Below are 24,949 nucleotides of genomic sequence, written 5' to 3' on the forward strand. Positions count from 1 at the left end.
TCTACCTATTTGGAAGTGTATAACAGTAAATAAATTAACAACTGAATAATTGTATGTAAGCAGTTTAAAAGAAATGCCGAAAATACTAATACTTTATTATGCAGTACTAGGTTGCTACTTTCTAAAATTTTAATGTGCCTTCCTGAAGCTCTACCCCAAATTACTAATTCTCAGAATGGAGTCATAAAATAATATGTAAATAAGTAAGAGAAATATTAATTTGCAGGTGTCTATTTGTTTATGAATTTCATTTATTATATTTATTACTTAAGTGTATAAACATATTTATTTTCCATTCATGTTTGCACTTACTTTTACAAAAGCTAATGCAGAAATTTATGAATTCTGACTCAACATTATGTTTGAATTGAATAGAAATAAACAAACTTAATCTTCAAAAAAGCGACCAGTGCAGGAAATTCATCTTTTCATAGAAAGGTGTCTCATATTGCAGTCATGTTCACGGAGTGAACAATATGCACTTCATATACTAATCATTTTATTGATTAAATGCAAATGAAGTACATCCAAAATAACTTAAACAGTTATGTACTTTACTGCAACTATGCTTACTGCAACTCAAAATACAGTATTCAGTTGAAAACAGCGTCATTCTCATTTCTGAATATCAGATGGATTGCAACAAATGACTCTTGTGGTAGATTAAAAAAAAAAAAATAATAATAATTAAATGAAGGCCAAAAAGAAAAAAAAACCTGAAAGGATCCACATTTTAACATCAAGCCAGCAGTCCCCCCCCCCCCCCGACTAAGCTTGTAGCATATCAGTCTGCTCTTGGACTCACTCCTGCTATTACATCTTTTTTCCCCTCTCTTTTTATTATTAAACAATGCTTTCTTCACATTTATCCTCCATAAAATTCAACACAAAATCACAAAAAAGCAACATATGTTTAGAAGTCCTAATGCATTGTTAAATGCTGCTATTAATTTTTTTAAAGCTTTTCGCAGTTTCTTATGTCAGTGTTCAGTTTCCACAGTAAGATAATTTGCAGCCTCCCTTTGTTTTGTCTTTTAAACTTTATTTTTAAACATTTTCTTTGCATTTATGCCATAAAAATTTGAACACCAAAGTTACAATATTTAACAGAGTATCTTTAGAACTCCTGACAGAATTTTAATTGTCACTACGCATTTTTTTTATATTCACTATATTTCTTTAAAAATAATATATTCCAATAACATTTGATGTCATCATCCTTTTTTATTTGTGTTGCCATACATTTTTTATATTATTTCTTTAATAATAATACAATCTTTGGTGTCAACATCCTTTTATCTGAAAAGTGATACAGACAAAAAAGTGAGGATCGAGACTAAAAGCATTTCTGATGCTAAAACATGTCTCAAAGTAAGTTATGTATAAAAAAAGAATTCATAAAGGTGTGTTTTAAAGAATAAATAAATAAATCCATAATTAGAAGATATATCAAAGAAGGCTGAGAAAAGTGGATTTAATACCTTGGTTCATAAATACATCTTTAACTGTCTGCAGACATGAAAGGAAATTTTGTTCATGTAACGTGCCAGTCCTAGTAGATTAAACTTTGGAATTCTCAAAACTGGGACTTCAGTTGGAAGTGTTTTTACGGGGAAATTTGGCAGCAAAATTAAGTAGTCATTATCTTGAGTCTGGATGCTTTTTGTTCTAAGTCAGTAAGTAGTGTTATGTGTAATTTATTTGGGTGCTTTACAGAATTCATTCTTCAGTTTATGCTTTTACTTTTTTTCCTGTCTGTGCTGCTTTTCCCCATCCCCCAAGTATTAACCTTCAAACTAGATTTTTTTTTTTTTTTTTTTTTTTTTTTTTTTTTTTTTTTTTTTTTTAATTTTCTACTATTTTAGTTCTCTATTCATTATGGGCTTACTCTTGGTAATGTCTGATGAAATTCTTTTCTGTATCGTTTTCATATCAATAATTTATTATGCATATTATAAATCAATAATTATTTACATTTAACTTATCATTAACCAGGTAATACTTTGGACAACATGCGCTTTTAACTCAAAATCATAGTTAATACAAAAGCACTTCTAAGCAACACAGGCAGAGGAAATAACCCATATAATAAGTGAAAAATGCTATTTGCAGTTTATCTGTACTTTCAAACTATATTAATCTGGAGAATAAATTAATTTGATTATTTAAAATGAGTCAATACTCAAAACAAAAAAGGACATATTGTAAATTACAGAGAAATGAACATGATTGGAAATGAAGAAAGTGACTGATAAATAGGATTAAAGAATAGTATTTGCCAGAAACTTTAAATAATGTCTTTGAATTCAAACATAAGTAGAAAATTTAGTGAGAACCTTTTATTTTTATTGTACAACCTATACATATTTCAGAGTATATGTGTAAAAAAACCTCTCAAACATTATGACATCTTCTGCTATCACGGCTCTTATACCATACAGTTTGTTTTCTTTTTTTGTTTTCTGTAGACAGTTTTATCTTACGCTGATGGTTTGTGATAATAATTTCTTTATTGCTCTATAATAAATATTTTTTAAACACAGAACAGGTTAATCAGCAGTTGATTGTGTTTTCTCTGTTTCTCATATTTGCTTATCATGTAATTCATTTGTGTATGTATCTTGAATTAGAAATATCCTTTTTGTAAATATAAATGAAGAAAAATAAATTTTTTAGACCAATTATTTTCTCTTGAATTGAGCTATATTGTTATTTTAATGAATAGTCCAAGTACATTCCCTTTTTTATGCTTGTTAAAGTATTTTATTCAGTAGCTCTTGAGTTTTAATTAATTCATTATATTTTCAGTTAAGCTGTATTCATATTTACCCGACTATGTATTGCCATATGCAATCCATTTACTTGCTCATGATCCAGCATTTAAGAAATATGATGATGTTGCATCTTTAATAAAACTGAAGGAGTGAGTTCTGTTTTTTTTTAATTAATTAAGTATTCTTAGTATGAATTAGTAATCTGCAATTTTGTTATGTATATGTACTAAAAAAATTATCTGTTTTTAAATTGTAGGTTTTTTTGTGCTTTGGAAAATTTAATAGTTTTAAAATATCTTTTGCTTGCCAGGGGCAATCTTTTGTACGTTTTAAGTGTTTTGAAATTAAATTGCCACCAGATTCAATTATTTTTACTGTACAATTTTAGGAGTATTTCAGTTAATGTGCTACCATTAATAGCAATATAATAAACATTTTAGATTAAAATGCCCTAATTTTTAGTGAAATTATTGAGCTTATTATCGCACTGTCTTAAAAATTTTTAAGTACCTAGTTCAGAATATATGTTGCCATATGTGAACCACTGCAGTGAAAATTTGCTGTATCAATACAACCCCTTTCCTTTGGCATTAATCAAAGGCGAAATCATGTTATACTTTTTGTTTAAGTTTATGTAGAATACAGAAATATAGTATGTATAAAGAACATGAAAACAAAAAGTGGTTTTAACCACAGGTATTTACAAGAATTGTTCAAATGAATGACTGGCAACTGCAGTTTTTGGCCAAATCTGTTTACTAAAAGATGCATATTGATTCTCCTTGCCTCTATTCTTGTCTCCAGAATTAGCATTTCTGCTGCAGAAGCGAAGCTGTGGGGCATCTTTGTCAATCATTTCACCTCCATTTGTGATTATCATTTGAGAAATTCTCCTAAGTACCAAATATCATTCTTGTTTAATATTAATGCTTAAAACCATGTTTGTGTGTGTTTTCCCTTCTTTGATGTTTTTCATACTTGCTGTGTTTCCACATTTACATTCCATTACACATTACATTAAGAAAAGTGTTACTTTTACCATGTTCTATCACTTCTTAAAATTGTGATCATCAGTTTGGTTACTCCCCATTTATATAAAGATGCCAACTGATATGAATTTTCTAAACTGATTTTTATTATGAAATTGCAGATGTGACAAATATTATTACAAAAAATGACAAGTTAGGCAGTAAAATTTTTTCTGGTTGATAAGTCTGGCAATCTTTGTATTATGAAGCAAAGGCCCATTTAAAAGTTATGGTGTTGGGAGGGAAAAAATTTAGAAAATTGACACACATGTGCTCATAAACCTGAGTTTGATTGATAATTGGCAAGCTCTTGACCAATTTCAGAAACTTGAGGTGGGAAAGGGGAATGTGAACACAACCATATGATGGCGGGTTGATTAATGATGGACTTTTTTTTAATAAACTTGAGGCAATATATTTAAAATATTCTGCAGATTTGATTTTGACCTATAATCATTACTGTTCTTATGCATTTAGGATTTCATGCAGAGCAGCCATATTTTTTGTATTTTCTGGGGATATTCTAAATTGGTATTGAAAAAGTTATGGCTATAAAAGAAATGAATAAACATACTGCTACTTTTTTATGATTTGGGAGATGAAAGAGAGGAAAGCTGTCTCGTACTAGTGCAGCAAAATGGATTTGATTGTATTTAAATATCCAAAATGCAAGGGCAGCATATGTTAGTGTGAAAAAAAGGGACAAAACAAAGGTTATTTGAATCTAGATGATGATCCTAAGAGTGTGAGGAAAAACTTGCAGCTTAACTAGTGATTTGAATATCAGTGATATTCTGCAGATTAGCAGGTATTGATTTGGAAGGTGTACAAATGAATTTGTTTTGAGTTTTTAATTTGTCAGCCATCACTAATCTGCATCTGTAAATGGAAAAGAGATGTTGAATAATTGAAGTAAGCTTAAAGTCATTTCCTTTGTGTATTGCGTTTTAACACCCATTGTTGTGCAGTATCTCCTAGAGTTGAAACTCTTCAGGAAACAATGCACAGAAATATGTCAAACTGGAAGTTTTCAATATTGGAACAAACAATAGGATAGTGCACATTTTAATCTGTTGTTAATCATGTGTTTGCTGTAACCAAATACATTTACTAAGTCACTTTCAAAGATGCAAAAAGTTTTTTAAAAGTGTGAACTGAATTGTAGTGAAGAAAGGCTAAGTTTACTTGCTTTTCAATGTAATCAAAATTTCATTTGTTAGCTGCAGCAAAATGTACAACAAAGTTGACTAGATCAGGGATAATAACCTGGGAAATATATGATCTTTTATTTCTTCTGCAAAATTGTAAGTAATGTGCCTTATGTGATTAATATCCTGTTATGCTGTTGAATCCCATTCCCTGCAATCTGGGAAATGCTTGAGTGTTATCATAAGTATTACTGAGTTGTTTAAGTATTACTGTAAATATTACTAATTAATTTCAGTGACGTATTAGTGATAACTCTTCTCAAAAGTTGGCATCTCTCTAAATGTACATAATTTATATTAAGTAAGATGTCATGCTCATATCAAATGTTTCTTATTTTTCTGCTATTTTGAAATATAACTTGTGTTTTTGAAGTATATTATAGACATTTAATCTGGGAATAATGTGTCTTAGTGAGCTGATTCCAGGAAAATTATATTTGGCTTAAATTAACCGCTGATTTTTGTAGTAGTATCGAAATTATGTGAAATTAAATTACTTGTGAGTGCATAATCTTTCATAATGTTCTTAAATCATAGACTAAAGACTTTAAAAAGAATGAATAAATATGAAGTTTTCAAAGTATTGTCCCCTCCTTTTTTAAATGTTGCAAACTCAATATGGGAAATAATTTTTAGTTTTCTGTTTTTCTATTTTGAAATAAAAACATAAATCATTACTTTCAATATATCTTGACAATTTTACATTTTTTCAGCATTATGTTTTTTATAGGAAAGTATTTTCTAATTATTTGTACCTTTTTTAAATATCTTTAAATTGCCTTTTGTGTGGTATTCCATTAATAAAGATACTCTTCTGTTTAGCTGTTTATGGTTTTTGATGGAGCCACTTATGAAACATGAAAACTACAGTTTCAGCTTTTTTAAGCGCTTATTGGAAGGTATCAAACAAACAAAAGATAAACAAGCTCCTAATGATGATATTGCTAATTTGGTGAGTTTCATGTTTTAATAAAAAAATCTCGAAACATTCAAAATGCTGTTTTATTATTGTTTAGTGTATTTGTCAAGAGAATACTGCAATTTTATTTTGCCTGTTTTGTAAATGAAAATTTCACTTTGTATACAGTTTATAAATGCATACTTTTATTGAATATAACAATATGGACCAGGGGACCTTATTAAAAATTTAGCTTTAATAATTTGTACAAAATTGACTTTTTAAATTTAAAAATGCTAAAACGTGAATGTATGTGAATTCAGAAGTATATATCTAAGTATACTAGATCTAAGCATACTACAGTCAAAAGTCGTTAATTCAGACACCCATAATTCGGAATGATCTATAATCCAGACCTCAAAACTAAAAACTTTCTGCGGATGCGCCGCGTTGACACATGTGCATAGGCGTTTACGCGTGCGCGTAAGACCCTTTACGACTGCGCATATGAGTGTGTGCAAGTGCAGAATACGTTTTCGTGTGCGCATTTTATTATAATGGACGTGTAAGCTAAAATTATCTAATTATCTATTTCAGTTAATGTTGATGATTGCGTTGTTCCTTAATTTTCGAATTGGATCCGGCTTATTATTTTTTGCAGACTGTAAGAGCAATTTTATAAAAGTAAGCTTAAACTTTCGATTATATCAAATAGAATTTCCGATATATATTTGTTAATATGTAAAGGATCTAAAGCAAAAGTATGTTTTGAAATCCGAAATCTGTTTATCAATTTCACGCTGCTCGGCGGGGGGAACGCCGCGACGTAATGAATTGGAAGTTGATCTGTCAACACTATCCTTATCTTCAGCGCAGATGTTTTTATTTTATTTGGCTTATAATTTCTTTACCAAATGTAGTATTTCATCTCGATATGCTCCGTCTTTGATATGATTTAAAACAAGTTCCTCGTCGTAATAATTCGCTTCCGATAGCGAAGAAAAGTGACAGAGGTTATTGAAAACGAAAAAATTTCGATTGACAAATTAGTCGGTGTTCTCGACACAGCAATTATAGGACTTGAACAGCGGAACTTTGTAACTGAACAAGAAATTATGTCTGTTTAATAGAATTAAAGAGAAAGTATTATCACATGAAACGAAGCAAAACTTAAACAACTTACATTGAAAGAAATGTTTAATAAAGTAAACAAATAAATATTAAGCTTTGTCTTTTTGCAAATTTTGATACCCTTTAGATCATAATTGTTCTTTATTTCATAAGTTACGGTTTCATATTTTTAATTTTAGAATTTCTGCATGCCATCTTACGAGATTTAAACTGATGATCGATAATCCGGAATCGCCGAAGTCCCGACGAGTCCGGATTAACGACTTTTGACTGTACATATATCTAAGTAAGTTTAGAAGTATCAGCCAACAGTTAGAAAAATAAAAGTTGCATAAGGACTTCCCCAGAGGTGTGCATAACAAGCTGCTCTTTCCCATTCTCCGAGTAGGTTACCAAATTTTCAGGTTTTTAGCCTTTACTATGGATATGTTCTCCAGAAATAAGTTCCATTTATTGAATTAATGAAACTTAAATTGTGCAAAATCTATTCTCCCACCCTTAGTGATTTTTAGCTTAATTTTACTCTTTAAATTTTATCTGAATTGTCGTAATCTTCTATAGACATTTCTAGAAATTTTTATAAAGATTCAAACAATGTTTAATCAATTAATATTTGTATTGGTTAGAGTAGACTGAAGAGTAACCCTTGTATTATCACGAAGTTGCTGTTTCATTTATCGCCAGGTTGTTGTTTCGTTTATTGCCAAGTTGTTGTTTTATTTATGGTAATCTGAGTAGTTGAATGTTATGGAAACCCTATTATGACATAATCGGTTGCCATGATTGCCATAAATTTTGAATTATGGAATGTTTTATAAGGGCTTGCAGTGTGTGTCGGTTAGAAAGTACATTGCTTGTTTTGCTGTTATGACGGTAGAATGTAGTAAGATTAATTTGAAGTTTCTGTACGATTTGGAACAAAAGGGGAAAAGAGCATAAATTGATTGGTGCGTAAATGAAGGTTTACTTAGTAGCCATTTTCTGAACAGCCCGGAACTACGGAAAATATTTTTTACTCTGATTTTTGTGAATATATGTGGCAACGCCGATATATGGATTCGAGTTCAGATAATTTTAGGAAGTTTTTAGATGCTGTTAAGGAATTTTGTGTGCCACAGACTGAAGACGAATGACTTTCTAAATAATGTAAGTGGATATTTGCTTTGTGTAGTGCATTAAATGCATAACAGGTTTTTTTTTATTATTATTATTGTTTGGTTTAAAATGTAGTTTATTGAGATCATGTATTTTTTGTTTATCTCTACTGTAGAATTGGGTGCTCCTTTGGCTGTTTAAGTAAAAATATATCGATGAGTACATGGACAAAGTCAAGGGAGTCCACGATGCCAAGTTTGTGCAACTCTCTGATATTTTTTTAAGTGAAAATAGGTCGACGTGTACATGGATAAAGTCAAGGGAGTGTGCAATGCCTAGTTTGTGCAATTCTGTAATGGTTTTTTTAAGTGAAAATAGGTCTTGTGTACATGGATACCGAGTTTGTGAAATTCTTTGACTGTTTATTTTGTCTTTGTGTAGCTACGATTTTAAGTGCCACTACACAAAGCCAAAATAACAAGAATTGCACAAACTCGGTATCCATGTACCACCAAAAATCACTAATTTTTGCCAAGGGGTACCCATAAATATACTTTTACCTTTGTTTTTTTATATGAGCAAGGTTTATTGGAACCTCAAATCACAAATACTTCAGTTCATGAACAAATTATTAGAACAATAAATGCCTCGAATCATATCTCGAATTACAAACACTCGAGTTGGCAACATATGATTTTCATACGTGTTTTGAGGTAACCTGTGCCACATGAATAACACTCAGTAAACATATGCCATGTGAAATGCATTCTAGAAACCTGGGCTGTGGAGTTGATAGAGAAAAAGGCTGACTCTGGCTTTGAGTCTTGAAATTTTAAGGACTCACTCCCTCATATATATGTAAACATATACAACCTGCGTTACAGTTTTTTTTTTTTTAAATATAAAAGAAGTAATAGATGCTACAGAAGAAAATGATGGCATTGCAGATTATATATATTAATTAGCATTTATTATGAAATAAAAAGAAACTGGCGTTAGTAATTTATAAGGAACAGCATAGGTTCGGCAAGATCTTCTGTGATAAAGAACCACAGATCCAATTTGATAAACTTTGAGAGTCTGAGAATAGTCTTTCCACACTACTTCAGTAGGAGGAAAAGCTGTTACTGTTAAGGCTACTTCTTTTAACTTTTCAGGATAGATTTGTACAAGTTCTAAAAGAGGTGTCTTGTAGGAGTGATCATATTTCTTTATTTCTTGAAGGGCTGTGTAGAAATCTTGTTTGTATTTTTTCATTTTTATATCTAAAGTCTGTTGTTTCTTTATTTTCATTTGCTTTGCCTTAGCCTTTTCAATATTATCCAAATATTTCTCAGAATCTAATTCATCAATGGAAGAGAATGATAGAGACTCAGTTGCAGTGTCTGCAGTCTGTCTTGATTTGAATACTCCAGTTGTTCTGAGAATAATTTCATTCTTAGTGAAAGTTCACAGATGGCTTTCTTTGCCTTTTTAATTTGTTCATTATCCTACAAAATTTGGTGTTTTGGATGTTCATATATTGAACCCAGCAAGATCTCATTGTCTAGCAAATTAGTTTCTCTGTTCTTCATTAAGGAAATTATTCCTCCTAAGTTGTCCCATTTTGGAAAGAACAAACATCACATTTTTCCATTCTCGTGGAAACTGAGCCTCTGTTAATACTTCAGATCGTAGCTTTTTTGCGGCAAAAAACAGTGTAGAAAGAAGAGTTTCCAATTCTGCAAGATCATTCCACAGTCTTTCTGTTAGTGAAATATTAGGGTTATCTACATTTTCTAAAAAAGTTCTTAATTCTAACAACCTCTTTATTATTATATATGTACTTCTCGTTCACATTGTTTGATCAATAATTGCACCTTTTATTGCTCGCCTCCTAAGAATGGCATCACATTCGGAAGCTATTGCTGCTTGTCTAAATTTAACAATGAGATTTTTAGCATTTGAGGCATTTTGCTGCCATGGGCTCCTTTTTCTTATTATGAATTATGTTACAATAATGCAATCTATGAGCTTCATTCTTTTAGTGAGCAAATAGATGAAGGTGTATGTAGTAAAGTCATCAATAGAGGTTACAAAATAAAGTTTTCCACCAATACTTGGAGTAGTCAGCAAGTGTCACTAGTTCAAGTGGTTTGCTTGTGCAAACATTAGCAGCTTTTGGATAAGGAATTTGCTGCATTTTATTCTTTATGCCTTCTAAAGAACTATCATTATGAGTGCAATTATTTAATTTTATTCCTTCTGCAAAATTTTCTCTTACCAATTGCATAACTTTGATGGCCTAACCTTGAATGCCATATTTGAATGCAGTTTTTATTTTTACATTCTACTGCAGTATTAGCGTTTTCTGGATTTTTGATTAGAACAATTTTATATAAACTATTGTTATCAGCATATGCTTGCATATCTATTTGGCTATCCTTTTTGACGAAACAATTTTCTTTTTTGAAAATAACAGAATATCACTTACTAGCTATTTGCGTAATGGAAATCAACTTGCTCTTTAACTCAGAAACATAATAAATGTTAGCCAGTGTAATTTTCTGTAACTGCATTCATCTTCAGGTCAGAATCAGGTCAACAAATCCTCTGTCGTGTGAATGTAAAATTTTTCCGTCGCTAAAATAATTTTTGCTTGAGAATCCTCATATAGTTCTGTAAACAAACTTTTATCTTCTATTAGGTGATTACTTGTGCCAGAATCAACATACAGAATTTTTAGTCCAAAGGGGTAATTTGCCCAGAAGGACTGTTAATTTTATTTTGGCATTTTGCGTTAATTCACTACAAGCGTTGTTTCTCTTTTCAAATTGTTGCCACAGCTTATTTTATCGAAAGTCTCAGCGCTCATGCAATGTCTGTTCAATTTTCCAACATGTTTGGTCACATGAGTTTCTGATTTTTAGTTGTCAGGATAAAAATTGTTATTTTTGTTTTGTAATTTAAAACAATGCTCACAAGTATGACCACTGCATTTACAAAAGGTACAAAATTTTCCTAGTCTAATTATTATCATAAGTTCTTGCTTTTATTACAGATTTAAACACTGTTGAAGAATTAGAACTTCTGTTTGCTTGTTGTTCTTGTCTCCTATGTATTCGTCAGCCAGTTTCATTTTTATGAGATCTGTAGTTATAAGAGTTTCCTCTCTGGCTCCTAGGGCAGTTATAAGATTATTGTATGATTCTTGAATTGAAACTAACAAAAATGTGGCTACATGCTAAACCAGAATGTTCTCACTGATAGCTTTCAGTCTTTCAACTGCCCACCAGCGGCCGAGCGGTAAAGTCGCTAAACACTGGTAGTTCGATCCGAGGTTCGAATCCCGCGAACGGGCTGGCTACATGGGTGTTTTCGTGGTTTTCCCCATGTGTAACGTGTATACGAGCCAGTTTCCCTTAGAAAGTCCTCCACGAAGGCATTCCTCCCCTTAGGCAGATAGCCCTAGTGAGCTTTGCCATAACTAAATACACACCAAATGCACACTAAATACACGCCAGTCTTTCGACTAAGTCCATCATATAAGTGATGTGCACGATCGTATAACCGAGTTCAGCCGTTTTTATTGTATATAATTTTGTCAGAAGATGTAATTCGCTGCTTAAATTGGGGCACTTATGAATTGACTTTAATTTTTTTCATGTACCAGCAGCAGACATTTCATCTGTAACATGGATAATCTGAGATTGTGTCAATGCATACATTTATTATAGGTGTATATTTATCCCTGTTTAAAATTTCATCTTCAGGTTTAGAAGTTGAGGGAGAATAAAGAAGCCCCATCACGCATTGAAAGCATTTGAATCTTGAATTTCCTAATAGCATAATTTTTGGAATTCAGTTTCTTTATTTGCATGGAATCTTCAGGACCTGACTGTGCAATTGTTAATTCTTGTTTAGCAGTTTGAGAAAGTTTATGTATTATATACTCATTCTTAAATTTTTGTTTCTGGATTTACAATATGAGTCTCATAATCAATGAAGATAAAGATAGCAAATTTCGCTGTTGTGTCGAGCAGTGGCAGTTAAATCTCCAAAATAAAACCTGTTATGAGAGATGTTTTATCGTTTATCTATTAACAATAGAAATGCATATTCATACATAAATCACATCTATTCATTTCAGATTTAAATAAAATAATAAGAACGGATGGATACATTAACCTTTTAACTGTCATACCCGAGATTATCTCGGGCACAGCACTGGTGTTCCAAAATGTCACGTCCAAGTATTTCTCGGGGTAATTTTTTTCTGAGTGCATCGTATTGTTATACCCGAATATATATCGGGAGACATTTATTTCGACTTCATCTCTTTGTCAAACCCGACTGTATCTCGGGAAAAGTTAATGTGCGCTCAATAAATCATCAAAATAACTTGACAGTTAAAGGGTTAAAGATAATATAAGCACACAAGAGAGAGTAATAATAAAAAATTGAGGAATAGAACAAAAGGATCATGGGATATTGGTTTTGGTCGTTGTTGTCGTGCGCCTTGCCGTTGCTAGGGTTACTAAAAGAAGTGAGTTGCAAAAGATATTTTTGAAATGCTTGATTAATTGACAACAGTTTTTAATGTCATTTAATGCTTATGTGCAGGATACCAGATGAAATGTTTATCTAGATTTAGTATTTACTGCCTGTATGTAAGGAATTGTATAAATTTGGTTTTGTTTCTTCATTATTAATGTTTTAACGCTTGTGTCTGAAAGTGTATTTATTGTTGATTTAATATAATTTATGCATATTATGTATAATTCTCTATATTATATCCATATCAGTTAAAGACAGAACTGCCAGTCTCTTTTACCCTCCCCCTTTTTTAAGGAAGATCAGTAATGATAATTAATAAGTAAAATAAAATTTTTATATTAAAAATAGTATTTTAAAGTGTAGTTACTTTTCCATTTCTGAACTGTATTTACCTTTTAAATTAAATTTGCTAAGTTTTCAATTTTTCCGTAGAAACTGTATGCAGTTAGTGATTTGGCTTTAAGTCTCGTGATATCGAAAACTACAAATTTCGTTGTGAAAGAATATCCTGTTGAGCCAAACTTACCTACAAAATTATTTACTGAACAAGACAAGGTAAAAATTTTGTATCTTTAGAATAGTAAATAGTTTTCGAAAAGTTTTCTTTCTTTTTTAAAATGTTTTTATTTAATGTTAGAAAAATGTATAAAAAATTAAATATTTATAGATATGAATTGCACAATTTGAGAAAATTTATCTGCATTGCATTATTGTCCTCAATAAATTTAAGATGGAAAGAAAGTAACAACTTGAATGCTTTTTAGAAACATGTTTTATTTGTGAATATTGAATAGCTTTTTAATGACAGGTATTTATTTATTTACTCAAATTATCATCATTTTTTTTATTAAATATGGATTTTCAAGAAATTTGATATTTAATAAAAAGATGTTAATTTGTGTTCTGAATTAACAGTAGTAGTGAAGAAGGATCATAAGTAATTTTAAGCCTTTGGGATTTAATTAGTAATTGCATGTTTGTGTAAACAAAATGCATCAGTTTGAAAATTTCATAGCTGTAACTTAATAATGTAAAATATCATCATGTTTCCTTTTGTAGATATGCTTGCTTTGCACCATTTAGCGTATGTTTTATTATACCGAAATGCATTTCAGTCAGGGAACCTTGTTGAATATGCTTCAAAAATAGATCTTTGAAAGTGCTTAATTCCCTTTCTCCTCCAATAAATATGTGTACAATTTAGGATTCATATTTATCTATCTTGACAAATAATTTTAAATAATGACAGGTTAGTTAAATAGTTTTTTCTTCAGTAATTAACAATACTTTTAAATAATGTAAAAATTTATGCAGTTTTATTGTTATGAAGTGTTAATGAGTTTTAAATTCATAAAATTTTTTAAATAGTATAGTTTTTTTCCCTCTCTCTCTCAAATGCTATATATTTAATATGCTTATCTTATGATATTATTTGGAAGTTAGTGGATGTTCATGAAAGTAATAAAATTTTGAAATAACTTTTAATAATAGTATGTAATTGAGATTCCTGTGTCTATTTTAAATTGATATGGTTAACTGATATATTTCATTACTCATGATAAAAAAAAGCTGCTAGTATTTATGCCAGTATAATCTTATGTAAAATAATCGTTTATTATGTTTTTGTATTAGACATACTGCAATTTAAAGACTTACCTGCCACAAGAATTAATAGTCAACCCTCCAAAGGTAATATTATGCTATTCTTGCTTAAAATTTTGGTCATGCTTTTGGTGTATATTTATCACTTTTTTATTTTATGCGAAATAAGTTAAATTTCACATGTATTACTCGATCTTTCTGTTTATTCCGTTATAGTAAGTTCCAAGGAGAAATCTTTATTTTCTAAATATGTGAATTTAATTTATAAAAATTGATTAATGGTTAAAGAAACAAAGCTGATTAAAAGACAACTTTTTGTTTTCTTTTTAATGTTAATCAAAACGAAAAATCTAAATGATAAACTAGCATTTTCCGAATGATGATGAAAAAAGCTTATACAGTACAAAGTTTTTAATCCGGACTCGTTGGGACTTAGGCGATTCCGGATTAGGGGTTTTTCCGGATTATCAATTTAAATCTGGTAAGATGGCATGCAGAAATTATAAAATTAAAAATATGAAACCATAATTTATGAAATAAAGAGCAATTATGATCTAAAGGGTATCAAAATTTACAAGAGCTTAACATTTATTTGTTTACTTTATTAAACATATCTTTCAATGTAAGTTGTTTAAGTTGCTTCATTTTTTGTGCTAATACTTTCTCTTTAATTCTATGGATCTTGGATCTTTTCTTTACAGCTGGCATTAACTACGAAGAGTTATAACCAGTATCCTGAAAATTATAACCATTTAAACATATGCTTGGCTTTAAAAGAAATCAAATATGTACTTTTAGTACATCGTCGCACGAGTCGAAAGCTCAAAATGTGAGTTCATGAGTATGTAAAATAAGAATGAAAGATGTTCTTCATCTTGTGCTACGCTAGCTTGGAGGCAGTTAGAGGAGAAGTCATGTGATCTTGAGAAGGCACCTGGTTGATCGAAATCAATAAAGTTCATTAAAAGTTCTTAATTTAATGATAAAAACACTTAATATGTAATACATTTTTGTATATTCCTTTAAAACATTTCTCTTCTATAAACAGTCTCTCTCTATAAACAGTATCTCTTCTCTTTACGCGCATGCATAGCTGACGCGTGCGTTAAACGCATGCACATAAAGTATGGAGCTTTGAGGTCCAGATTATAGATTATTCCGGATTAAAGACTTTGTACTGTATTCGAATTATTATAAATATTTCTATATCTGTTAGGGAATATGTTTGGGCAAAATATTTTTTATCGCACAGTTTCTGTCTGCTGAACTGCCTTTATAAATGAATCAAGAATCTACATATGGCATTAATTGTATTAATCTGAATACTAGGAAAAAGGACATAAACATCTGCAGTTGGTTAGAACCTTTATTAGACAGGCTGTGCTACATCTGTAGCAGCTTAAAAAAAATCCCCCCAGCATGTGAATGTACAGGGCACTTGCATTTATTTGCAGAAACTGAAAAGACATGAAGTTGCCAGCCCACTTTTGGAATTGTCTAACTTTGAACGATGTTAAAAATATTTAACTTCTAACTAACCTGATTGAGGAAAATTTTGGCTGCATCAACAACTTCCCTTCCCCCTTTCCCATATGTGTGTGTACAAATGTGCATATATTATATGAAATATTTTTAAGGCAGTTCTACAGTATTGTATGAAATGTAAATAAGATTCAGAGAACTAATTTCATTGGAAATTGCTCTGATAGATTATTAGTGTGCTGTAGAGACTTTTTTATTCTGATGAAGATAAAGCCAATACTTTCGCTGACACGCTTGAAGATACCTTTACTCCCAATGCTTCCCAATGTGATAATGATCATATCACCAAAGTCAAAAGCACAGTCTCTTCTTTCCTTAATAGCACTGGACCACTTAATTTCACCTTTCTAGCTTCTTCGAGAATTGTTGCGGATTTTATTAGCTCTTTAAAAACTAAAAAACTTCGCCGACTGATGCCAGCTAAGTGAAATATCCCATTCTGCCTTCTTGATTCTTCTTATCATCCTTTTGTTGTTCCAGACGTTCTTTTATCTGATGCAGAGTAAAAGCACGCTGTCACTCTCTTTCCATTCGACACAAGTCAAGTAGAACAAAATAAAACTTAACATTGGGATTTTTAAAACACTCAGTGTTTTCCATAAAATTTCTTGTAACAAATTAATGTCATCTGCTTAAAAATGAATTTGTTAGAATTGACATTAAGTACAGCTAGCATATTCTAATTTGCACTGATCTGGATATGAGGTATCTTTGAATTTTAGCCTGCTTTGAATTTAAAAGTATTTATAAATTAACTTTGTTATGTCTTTCCTTGAGTTCTTGCAAACTGAAACATAAAATAATAAATGATAATATTAATAATTTAAATACCAAAGTTAACTTCAGTAGGCAACAAATAATTCGTATATATTTGTTACCTTCTGAAAATTACAATTGACTTTTAAATGAATGAACGTTTAAAGAAAATATATAAGATTAAACTATTTTATCATTAGTGAAAAGCTTATTCTGAAATATGTATTTTAAATATGTGTATTTGTTTTTGTATTATGTTTTAGAGCAAATTTTTACTTACTAGTGTAAAAATTAAGGTAACTGGATCATGTTGAACCAAAATGCTAAGTTTCAGTTCTTGAAAAATTCTGTTTCTTCGCTGCAAAGCTTCAATGCTCCTTTATGTATTCACTTATTTTCAACATTTATTTTTGAGAATTTTTGTTATCAGAATTTCTGAGCTGTCGTGGATATTTTGAGAATAGAAATGTTGACTTTATTCTGGTTGACAATATCATGGAAAATTATCTGGAAATGACTTTACATGAGCTATCTCTGTTACTGCATTTCAATTAAAGTATGTGTTTGCATGGTTTAAACCTTTTGTGGGAAGTTACCCTTTAACTTATTTACTAAGATGGTACAACAATTGTAGATAAAAATAAGATTCTATAAAATCTTTTGTAGAAGGGAATTTTAAATTTTCTGTTATCCTCCCTTAAATCACAATATTATGAAGCAGCTTACTAAGTAAAAGCTTAGAGAACTAAATCACCTTTAAGATCAACATCTAAGGATACAACTTTGAGAAGTTTGTGGTTATATTCAGTATTTTGAAAATCTTACTATTCAGAATACCTTTATATTTATATATATTATCATATAGTCTGGTGTGCTGTTTTCCCTAGAGTTGTTTGATCAATGTTTCTTATCAAATTCAGATTTTAAACACACTTATAGTAAACACACTTATCCAGGTTTATAAACACACATTATTATTTGTAAATATAGTTTTTAATATAGTACTTTAGGTTTTTCCCTGTTATGCCTTTGCATTATGAATATTTACTAAGCTTTAAAAAATATTTTAGCTTTGTGATTATCAGTAAAGCTGTATTGTTCAGAATCTTTAATTTTGATATGATGGAAAAGAATCTAATGATAGTAATAACAGACATGAATTTTGCAGTTTGCATGTACTTTTATCTCCAAATAATTTTTTCCTGTTCAATGTCTCACTCTAAAATTTCTTTCTATGGACCCTGCTAATCATCTTCCTTGTTCCTGTCTTAATTTTAAAATGTAGAATATCCTATGACGTACAGGGTTCATATGGTCTTTAAGGCTGTGTTCAGACGGCGGTGTAAAGGGCATAGAGGCATAGTCATAAGGGCATAAAATACAGGAATTCCGTTCACACTTGCGAGAATGGGGTGTAAGCCGTGGCCAATGAGAGAAGCTAAATTCGTGAATGCATGGATGTGTCTACAACTTTCCCGCTCTGTTCTCCTGCTCGATTGATTTCCCGCGTTCGCTCTGCTTGTTTTCTGGCAGGGAAATCTTCTGTAGAATGCCACTTTGTTTTAGCTTCGCTCTGATTGGTCGACGCTTATTCCAAACTCGGCATAAAGTTGAAAACTTTGAACCCTATGCCATGAGCCCTAAGCCAGCTTTTGTGACATTGCACAGACTGGTTGCCTTGGCAATGGAGCTCGGCTTTAACCGCTTATGCCCTTTATGCCCCCGTCTAAACGAAGCTTAAGAGTCCTTAGATTTTTTGGAATTGATTTTTGGTCCTTAAAAGTCCTTTATTTTGGCCAAACTCAGCAGAAGATCCTTAATTTTAATAATCTGAAATATATGTCTGTTTTTACGACTGTCATTTTGAGTGTGAATTGCCATGTTAGGGGAATATTTTTGGCTATTCACTGACATACTGTATGGTTATCTTTTGGATGGGTTCATGTGTTATACAGTACAAAGTCCGAAATCTGGACTTTCGCCGATTCCAGATTTGGGATTTTTTCGGATATTAGATCATCAGTTTAAATCTAGTAAGATGACATGTAGAAATTATAAAATTAAAAATATGAAATCGTGATTTATAAAATAATAAAGTATTATGATGTAAAGGATATCAAAATTTATAAAAAAAAGTTTAATTTTTATTTGTTTCCCTTAAACATTTTTTTCAATGTAAGTTCCTCAAGTTGCTTTGTTTTTTGTACTAATGCTTTCTCTTTATTCTATAGACAGACATAATCTCTTGTATAGTTACATTGTTGAAGTTCTGTAACTGCTGTTTCGAGAATTCCGACTAACTTGTCAATTGAAATTTTCTCGTTTTCGGTAACTTCTCTGTCACTTTTTTCACTATCAGGTAGCGGTATTTTCTGGGTTTACAACTATACTACAGATTTCACCATTCATTAATTGATTGATGATTGAGAAGCATTGTCATCACAAAAACTTTTATGTCATCTTCATTTATTACCGCTTCTCCACATTTCTTTACAAAATCCATTAATTGGAAAATTTCACCTTTGTTTTGCGATATCCGAAAACCTTTAAAATTAGTGGCTATCATTATCAAATTTCCTTCACTATATATATTTGGCTATGCATCATAAGCTTGGCAACTAATGACAAGTTCTGTTAAATTTCATCTTGCTTCTATCGCGCACCGAGACAATTAAGCCTGAATTGTATTAGTTATTTATTATACTTATGTCTATTTCAGAGTTCTGAATAAATAATCTCCCACACATACTTAAGCCTTATTGAGGGCCGGCACTAGATATCTATGCAGTCTCTGTGGGTCCTAAATTCTGCTACCATAGAGACTGCATCAGAGCCCTGGCACTGGTTCTGGCATTATGTGAATAATAAATATGTTATTCTTAATTCAAAAAGCCCTAAATGTAATCTTTGGGTTTATGAGTATCATCAACAAAACCTATTTTTAGTATATGGAAATAAATTTTTGGTACATTTTTCCTCGTCAACATTTTTTAGCGCATTTAACTTAAATCTCTAATCATTGCCAAGCATAATGTCAACATAGAAGGTTACCATACTCTTATATTATTCAATTACTAACATAAAAAAAATTGTTTAGGCATAGTCTCAAGTGAGTCATTACTCAAGTTATCATGTTTTGATAAACATGTGGTGATGAAAGAAAAGTATAATAAATAATCATTCACCAGGTTGGCGTTTTCACCAGATGTTTTATTATGCGCAGAAGGGGGGGGAATCAAATGCACATGCGTAAAGCTTACCAGAAAAACATTGGTGGTGGTTTTGAGGTCTGGATTTTAGATCAATCCGAATAATGGACGTCTAGATTAAACGGTTCTAAATTTGGCATCTTATCAACATTTTGGCGATTTAAAGATCAGTTTCTATAGAAGACTTTTAATTCTAAAATCTGAGGATTTTTCGATGATTTTTTTTTTTAAACATCGTAACATTGATAAATTTCATTAAAATAATGGTAATATATTGAAAGTATATTTAAAAAATAACATTAAAATAAAATTTAATGTTAAATTATATTTTTGAACATTAAAATAAAAAATTATTATACAATATTTTGAATTTGAAAAATAAACAAGGTATAATGCTCTAAAGCACAATTTATGAAACAGCTTTTAGCAAAAGCAAAATTAGCTCTGTAATTAATTAAAAATGTCTTCTTTTCAATTTTTTCATAGTAAGAGTTTTTCTCACGTAATTGTCTCAGAATATTCAAAATTCGCAGAATATGCATCAGTTTTCTCTATAAAATTAATTTTACACTTTTTATCTCTCTCTCTCTCTCTTCCCCCCCCCCCCCTCCTCCAAAATATTTCTGGCTTTTTGCAGTTACAGGATTGGTAGGGATAATTTTTCTTTAGGATTTTAGACATTGCAGCTTGGAAGGTTTAGAAGGATTTGGCAAGATTTTTAGACCCACGATTCTAAAAGATTCGAGAAATATGTGACAAAATGAAAAATATCTCCATGGTATCAACACATAATGGATGTATTTTATAGAAAGTTTGCAATGAATTTCTTACTTTTTGGAGAACATCTGGAAGAACAATGAAAACATAATATTTGATATATTTCTGATACTAGAATCTTAACATGTTTATCTTCTTTTTATTTTCTCTACTTTTCACTAGACTCAAGCATGGAATATATCAAAAATGCTTCTAATCTTATTACATGAGCAGGCATTATAGAAAGGAATTTTTTTATTAATAAGGAAATTGAAAACTTATAATTTAAAAGATTCATCTAATAATGTCTTAATGCATCATACACATAGATCACATAAATTCTTCTTTTCTTTTTGGAAGGGGGGGAAGTGTAAAATTAATTTTATAGAGAAACCTATGCATATTCTGAGACAGTTACATGGGAAAAACTCTTACTATGAAAAAATTGAAAAGAAGACATTTTTAATTAATTACATAGCTAATTTTGCTTTTGCTAAAAGCTGTTTCATAAATTGTGCTTTAGAGCATTATATCTTGTTTATTTTTCAAGTTCAAAGTATTGTATAATAAGATGCCAAAATGTAATAGGCATTTTCCCACCTGATGCAATCTCTGTGGATCCTAAATTATACTGCCTAGTACCTTTCTAAATTCTGCTTCTAATGCCTGCTCTAAATTCTAAAAATTCTGCCACATGAGCTCTGTAACTAACCTTTACCATATATATTTCACATTACTAAAGAAATAAAATTAGCCTCTTTTTCTATACATTCTAAATGCATTTAATGTTTTTTAGAATAACATAAATCCTTAATTAAACCCAAAAAGTCTAAAATGAAAAGGAAACGTGTTGAAGAAACGAAGTGAATACGTAAAGAAAATTATTCTTCAAAGATGTGCAATTATTATTATGTAAATTACCCAATTGTTTATGTTTTCAGCCTTTACTATAATTTCCCATTTCTATTTGCTCATATGATAGTTACTGAGCCAGATTAAATTAAAATTAAATTGTATAATCTTTGACCACTACACCACATTTTTAGTTTGAATTTGACTGTTCTTGTTTAATTATGTTACCGTGAGATGTAATTGATTTTGTTAGCATCAGAACATGCCTTTATGTTCGAAGTTCTTTTTAAATAAGAGGCTTATTTAAACCTTTGTCTAATATTGTAGTTACTTTCAGACATAGCGATAATATGCTTCACGTCTGTTAGGGGTTTTGGACTATTTAACTTTTACCAGATCAAGTATACCCTCATAGGTACATTGTGGAGAGGTTGACAAGTTAGGAGATAAAGCACACAGAAACTAGCAAAAAGCATTGGTTTGCACATTGAGACAAATCTGTAATTGTTAGTAAAAATGCTTAAAGAGAAGGAAATCGATATAAACTAGCCAAAATGCTTGGGCAGGCTTCAAATTAAAATGGCGAATAAATGTTTTGTATCTTTTAATGTGTAATTATCCTAATATCATTTAAGAATCAATGTCATAAATTTCATGTATTTTAAACTGTGAAATTTTATTAGATTTTGATTTTAATAGGGCTTTTTTTAACAAATATTGTTAAAAAAATAAAATTTAATATAGGCCATGTAAATCCATAGTGACTGAGGTTATCTAACTATCTAATTTAATTATTTTATAGCTAACTGCTTAAAAATTATCTCTTCACAAGATAAAACACAAAAATGTAAAAATTCATGTAAAACTTATTCTTTGCATCTAGTGAGACCTAAAATAATACAAAACAACCTGTGGTGCTTTAGTGGAACCTTAAAGTATATTAACTGGGTTACACCTTGAACTCTACAAGAATCTATGGCACAAACTGCGCCAGACAGAGCCCAACTAACTTTCAAAACTTGCCAACCGTGCCTACATCAGGTCTTTCTGGTTTTTTTCTAATCAGCAGGTCTCTCTCTAGACAAGCATCAGCAGTAACAACATTCAGTCTTTTGTTATGAATCATGCTGATTATGATTTTACTTCTCATTTTAACCTATGCTGTTTGACATAAAATCTACCTGCTATTTACTAAACCTCTAGACTGACCAAGTATGTGACAAAATGAGACAAAAAAAATCAACATAAAGCTAACTGATAGTAAAACGTAAATGTCACTTATCTTCTCTCAAAAATATCGTACTATTATAAGTGTAAAATATTTAATGCTACTTGATAAATTGCTTTAAGTTAATTTTATTCTCAAACTTATTAATAATTATGTTAATTAATTCATGTTTAGTAATAATGCATACTACTTAGGAATCTATTTTATTTTTAGGATGATATTACAAAAGGGAAATTCAGGCATAAATAATATTTTTAATTGAATTTATTCAGTTTCATTTGCTCATAGATCCTTAATTTTTTTTCATTAATGGTCCTTGAAAGTACTTAATTTCCGTGAGCAGAAATGTGTACGAACCCTGGACATAATATACACCATGAAAGTATATCCTATGATGTAGGACAAATGGCATTCTAAACTTCCCTTATAGTAGGCTTGAATTTCATTCATTCCAAATCAGATTTTGATTGGTTCACTGTTTCAGAATTTACAAATCACAAATATGAAATTATATATACAAAGTATTATAAAACTGCAAATCAAGACAAAAGTTGAGCAATTTATTACTTTTGTTATTTATGTTTTTATATTCCATAAAATATAATTTTCTTTCTCTCTTTCCTATATGCCTTTTGTCATCACATATGTATGTGTAAATTTATGATATAATTTAATATTGAGTATTATTTACTTTTATTTGCTCCCAGAAATCTGGTTTGGAATTAGAAATGTTATTTGCAAATGCCAGAAGCAATGCCAGGAAATCAGTGGGAAATAGTGACTCCATTGCAATTGAAGGTAATACGAGTAGCCAGCCAGAAAGCTTGCGAGAAGAGTATGAAATTGATGATGCATTAGGTCATGAGGTACCTGAAGAGAATTCCCATGAAAGTCAAGATATGGAAAACCATTATACTAAAAGTGTCTTAAGGTAAGCATTGCAGATTGCATGTGTAACTATTTTCTTTATTTTATTTTATGATATTTTTACTTAATTTTGGGGGAAAATGGGGATATTTAAAGATTAAATGCTTGCATTTTTTTCTTTCTTTTTGTAGTTCTGAAACAGAAAATAGTCAGAATTCAAGTGCTGAGTTGAAAAACACACAATCCATTGGTGATGTGCCCAGTGTGGCAGTTCCCACTGTCAAACGGCCAAGAGGCCGTCCGCGAAGGCAAAATGCAGTGCCGGCAACAACTGCTACTGGAAGTTCTAGTGCTTCAGTAGAGCCTGAAAGTGAAATGTGTGAAAATACACCTCCTAATTCTGTTGATAAGCGAAAGACTCAATCTGAAGGTGAATCTCAATCGGAAGGTGAACCTGAATCGAAGAGACAAAGAATTGAAGATGATATTGAAGAAACTAGACTGAAATATCAACAGTATTGGGAAAAACACTGCCCAACTCGTATGCAAACAAAGTTAGTGGATACATCCATGTATGTACAAAATAAAGATATGGGAAGGGCTGATAAATCTAGCACGTCAGATGAACAAGATGCTCGGTAGGCTTCCTTGATTTGCCTGTAAATGATCGTCTTTATAAAATTGTATTTAAACAGTCATACAAACCAAAATGATTTTCTACGGTTACTAACCATACTGTTTCTTCATTAAAGAAGATTGACTTATTGAGAACAAGGATGTTCTCTCTTCCTTTTCATTTTAAACTGCTTTCAGTTACAGTGAAAGACAACTGTGAATAAATATAACAGTGTGTTGTTTCATGTTTCATCAGACACTAGGAAAATAAAGGCTATTTTAAACAATGTCAATAAAAATTTTAAAATTAACTGTAAGTGTTTAATATTTTTCCTTTTTGGTAGACATTTTAGTTATTTATTTATTGTTCATGTATTTGAAATGCACCTAGTATTTGTTCCTTCTGATGAAGATCATATTTTGTCTTTATCATCTTTTATAAGAAAATATGGCTTGCATCTGTATTTGTTTGTTTTGTATTTTCATAATTTCGGAGGAATTATATTTCATAAGTTGTTTCAATAGTTACTTAAATTACTGAATGAGTAGGTTGGTTATACAAAAATAAATGAAGTATTTAGTTAACAACACTTCCTAGAGCATAAGAAAATAAAACAGATTTTTTTTTAATCTGTAATTTATTTGGAGGTGAATTAAATGTACTTTTTAATATGATTTCTTTTTGTTTATCAGTGTACATATATAGCACCAAATGTGAATTCATCTCTAGTTTTGAAATTCAGATTGAATTGAATTAAATATAAGCCAAATGAAATTGAAAAAATATATATACATTATTTCAAAATGTCTAAAGTAATTCTGCATTTAAAATAAAAAAATAGGTATTATTTT

The 24,949-nt window shown here is 30.5% G+C and overlaps 1 protein-coding gene across 3 annotated transcripts in view; it reads left to right on the plus strand.

The window, feature by feature from the left end:
* LOC118205877 (sister chromatid cohesion protein PDS5 homolog B-A-like) overlaps nucleotides 1-24,408 on the plus strand; it is an 81,897-nt gene extending 57,489 nt beyond the window's left edge. For all 3 annotated transcript variants that reach the window (XM_085824199.1, XM_085824202.1, XM_085824201.1), the window contains 6 exons: nucleotides 2,809-2,923; nucleotides 5,833-5,962; nucleotides 13,103-13,225; nucleotides 14,303-14,359; nucleotides 23,323-23,546; nucleotides 23,674-24,408. In XM_085824199.1, the coding sequence (XP_085680325.1) occupies nucleotides 2,809-2,923; nucleotides 5,833-5,962; nucleotides 13,103-13,225; nucleotides 14,303-14,359; nucleotides 23,323-23,546; nucleotides 23,674-24,124 (1,100 nt within the window). In that variant the 3' untranslated portion in view covers nucleotides 24,125-24,408. The remainder of the gene's footprint in view (nucleotides 1-2,808; nucleotides 2,924-5,832; nucleotides 5,963-13,102; nucleotides 13,226-14,302; nucleotides 14,360-23,322; nucleotides 23,547-23,673) is intronic.
* The last annotated feature ends 541 nt before the right edge of the window (nucleotides 24,409-24,949 follow it).

This window comes from Stegodyphus dumicola, chromosome 9, assembly GCF_044657685.1.
Source record: "Stegodyphus dumicola isolate Sdum_Otavi_A_Nest chromosome 9, ASM4465768v1".
Classification (NCBI taxonomy): domain Eukaryota; kingdom Metazoa; phylum Arthropoda; class Arachnida; order Araneae; family Eresidae; genus Stegodyphus; species Stegodyphus dumicola.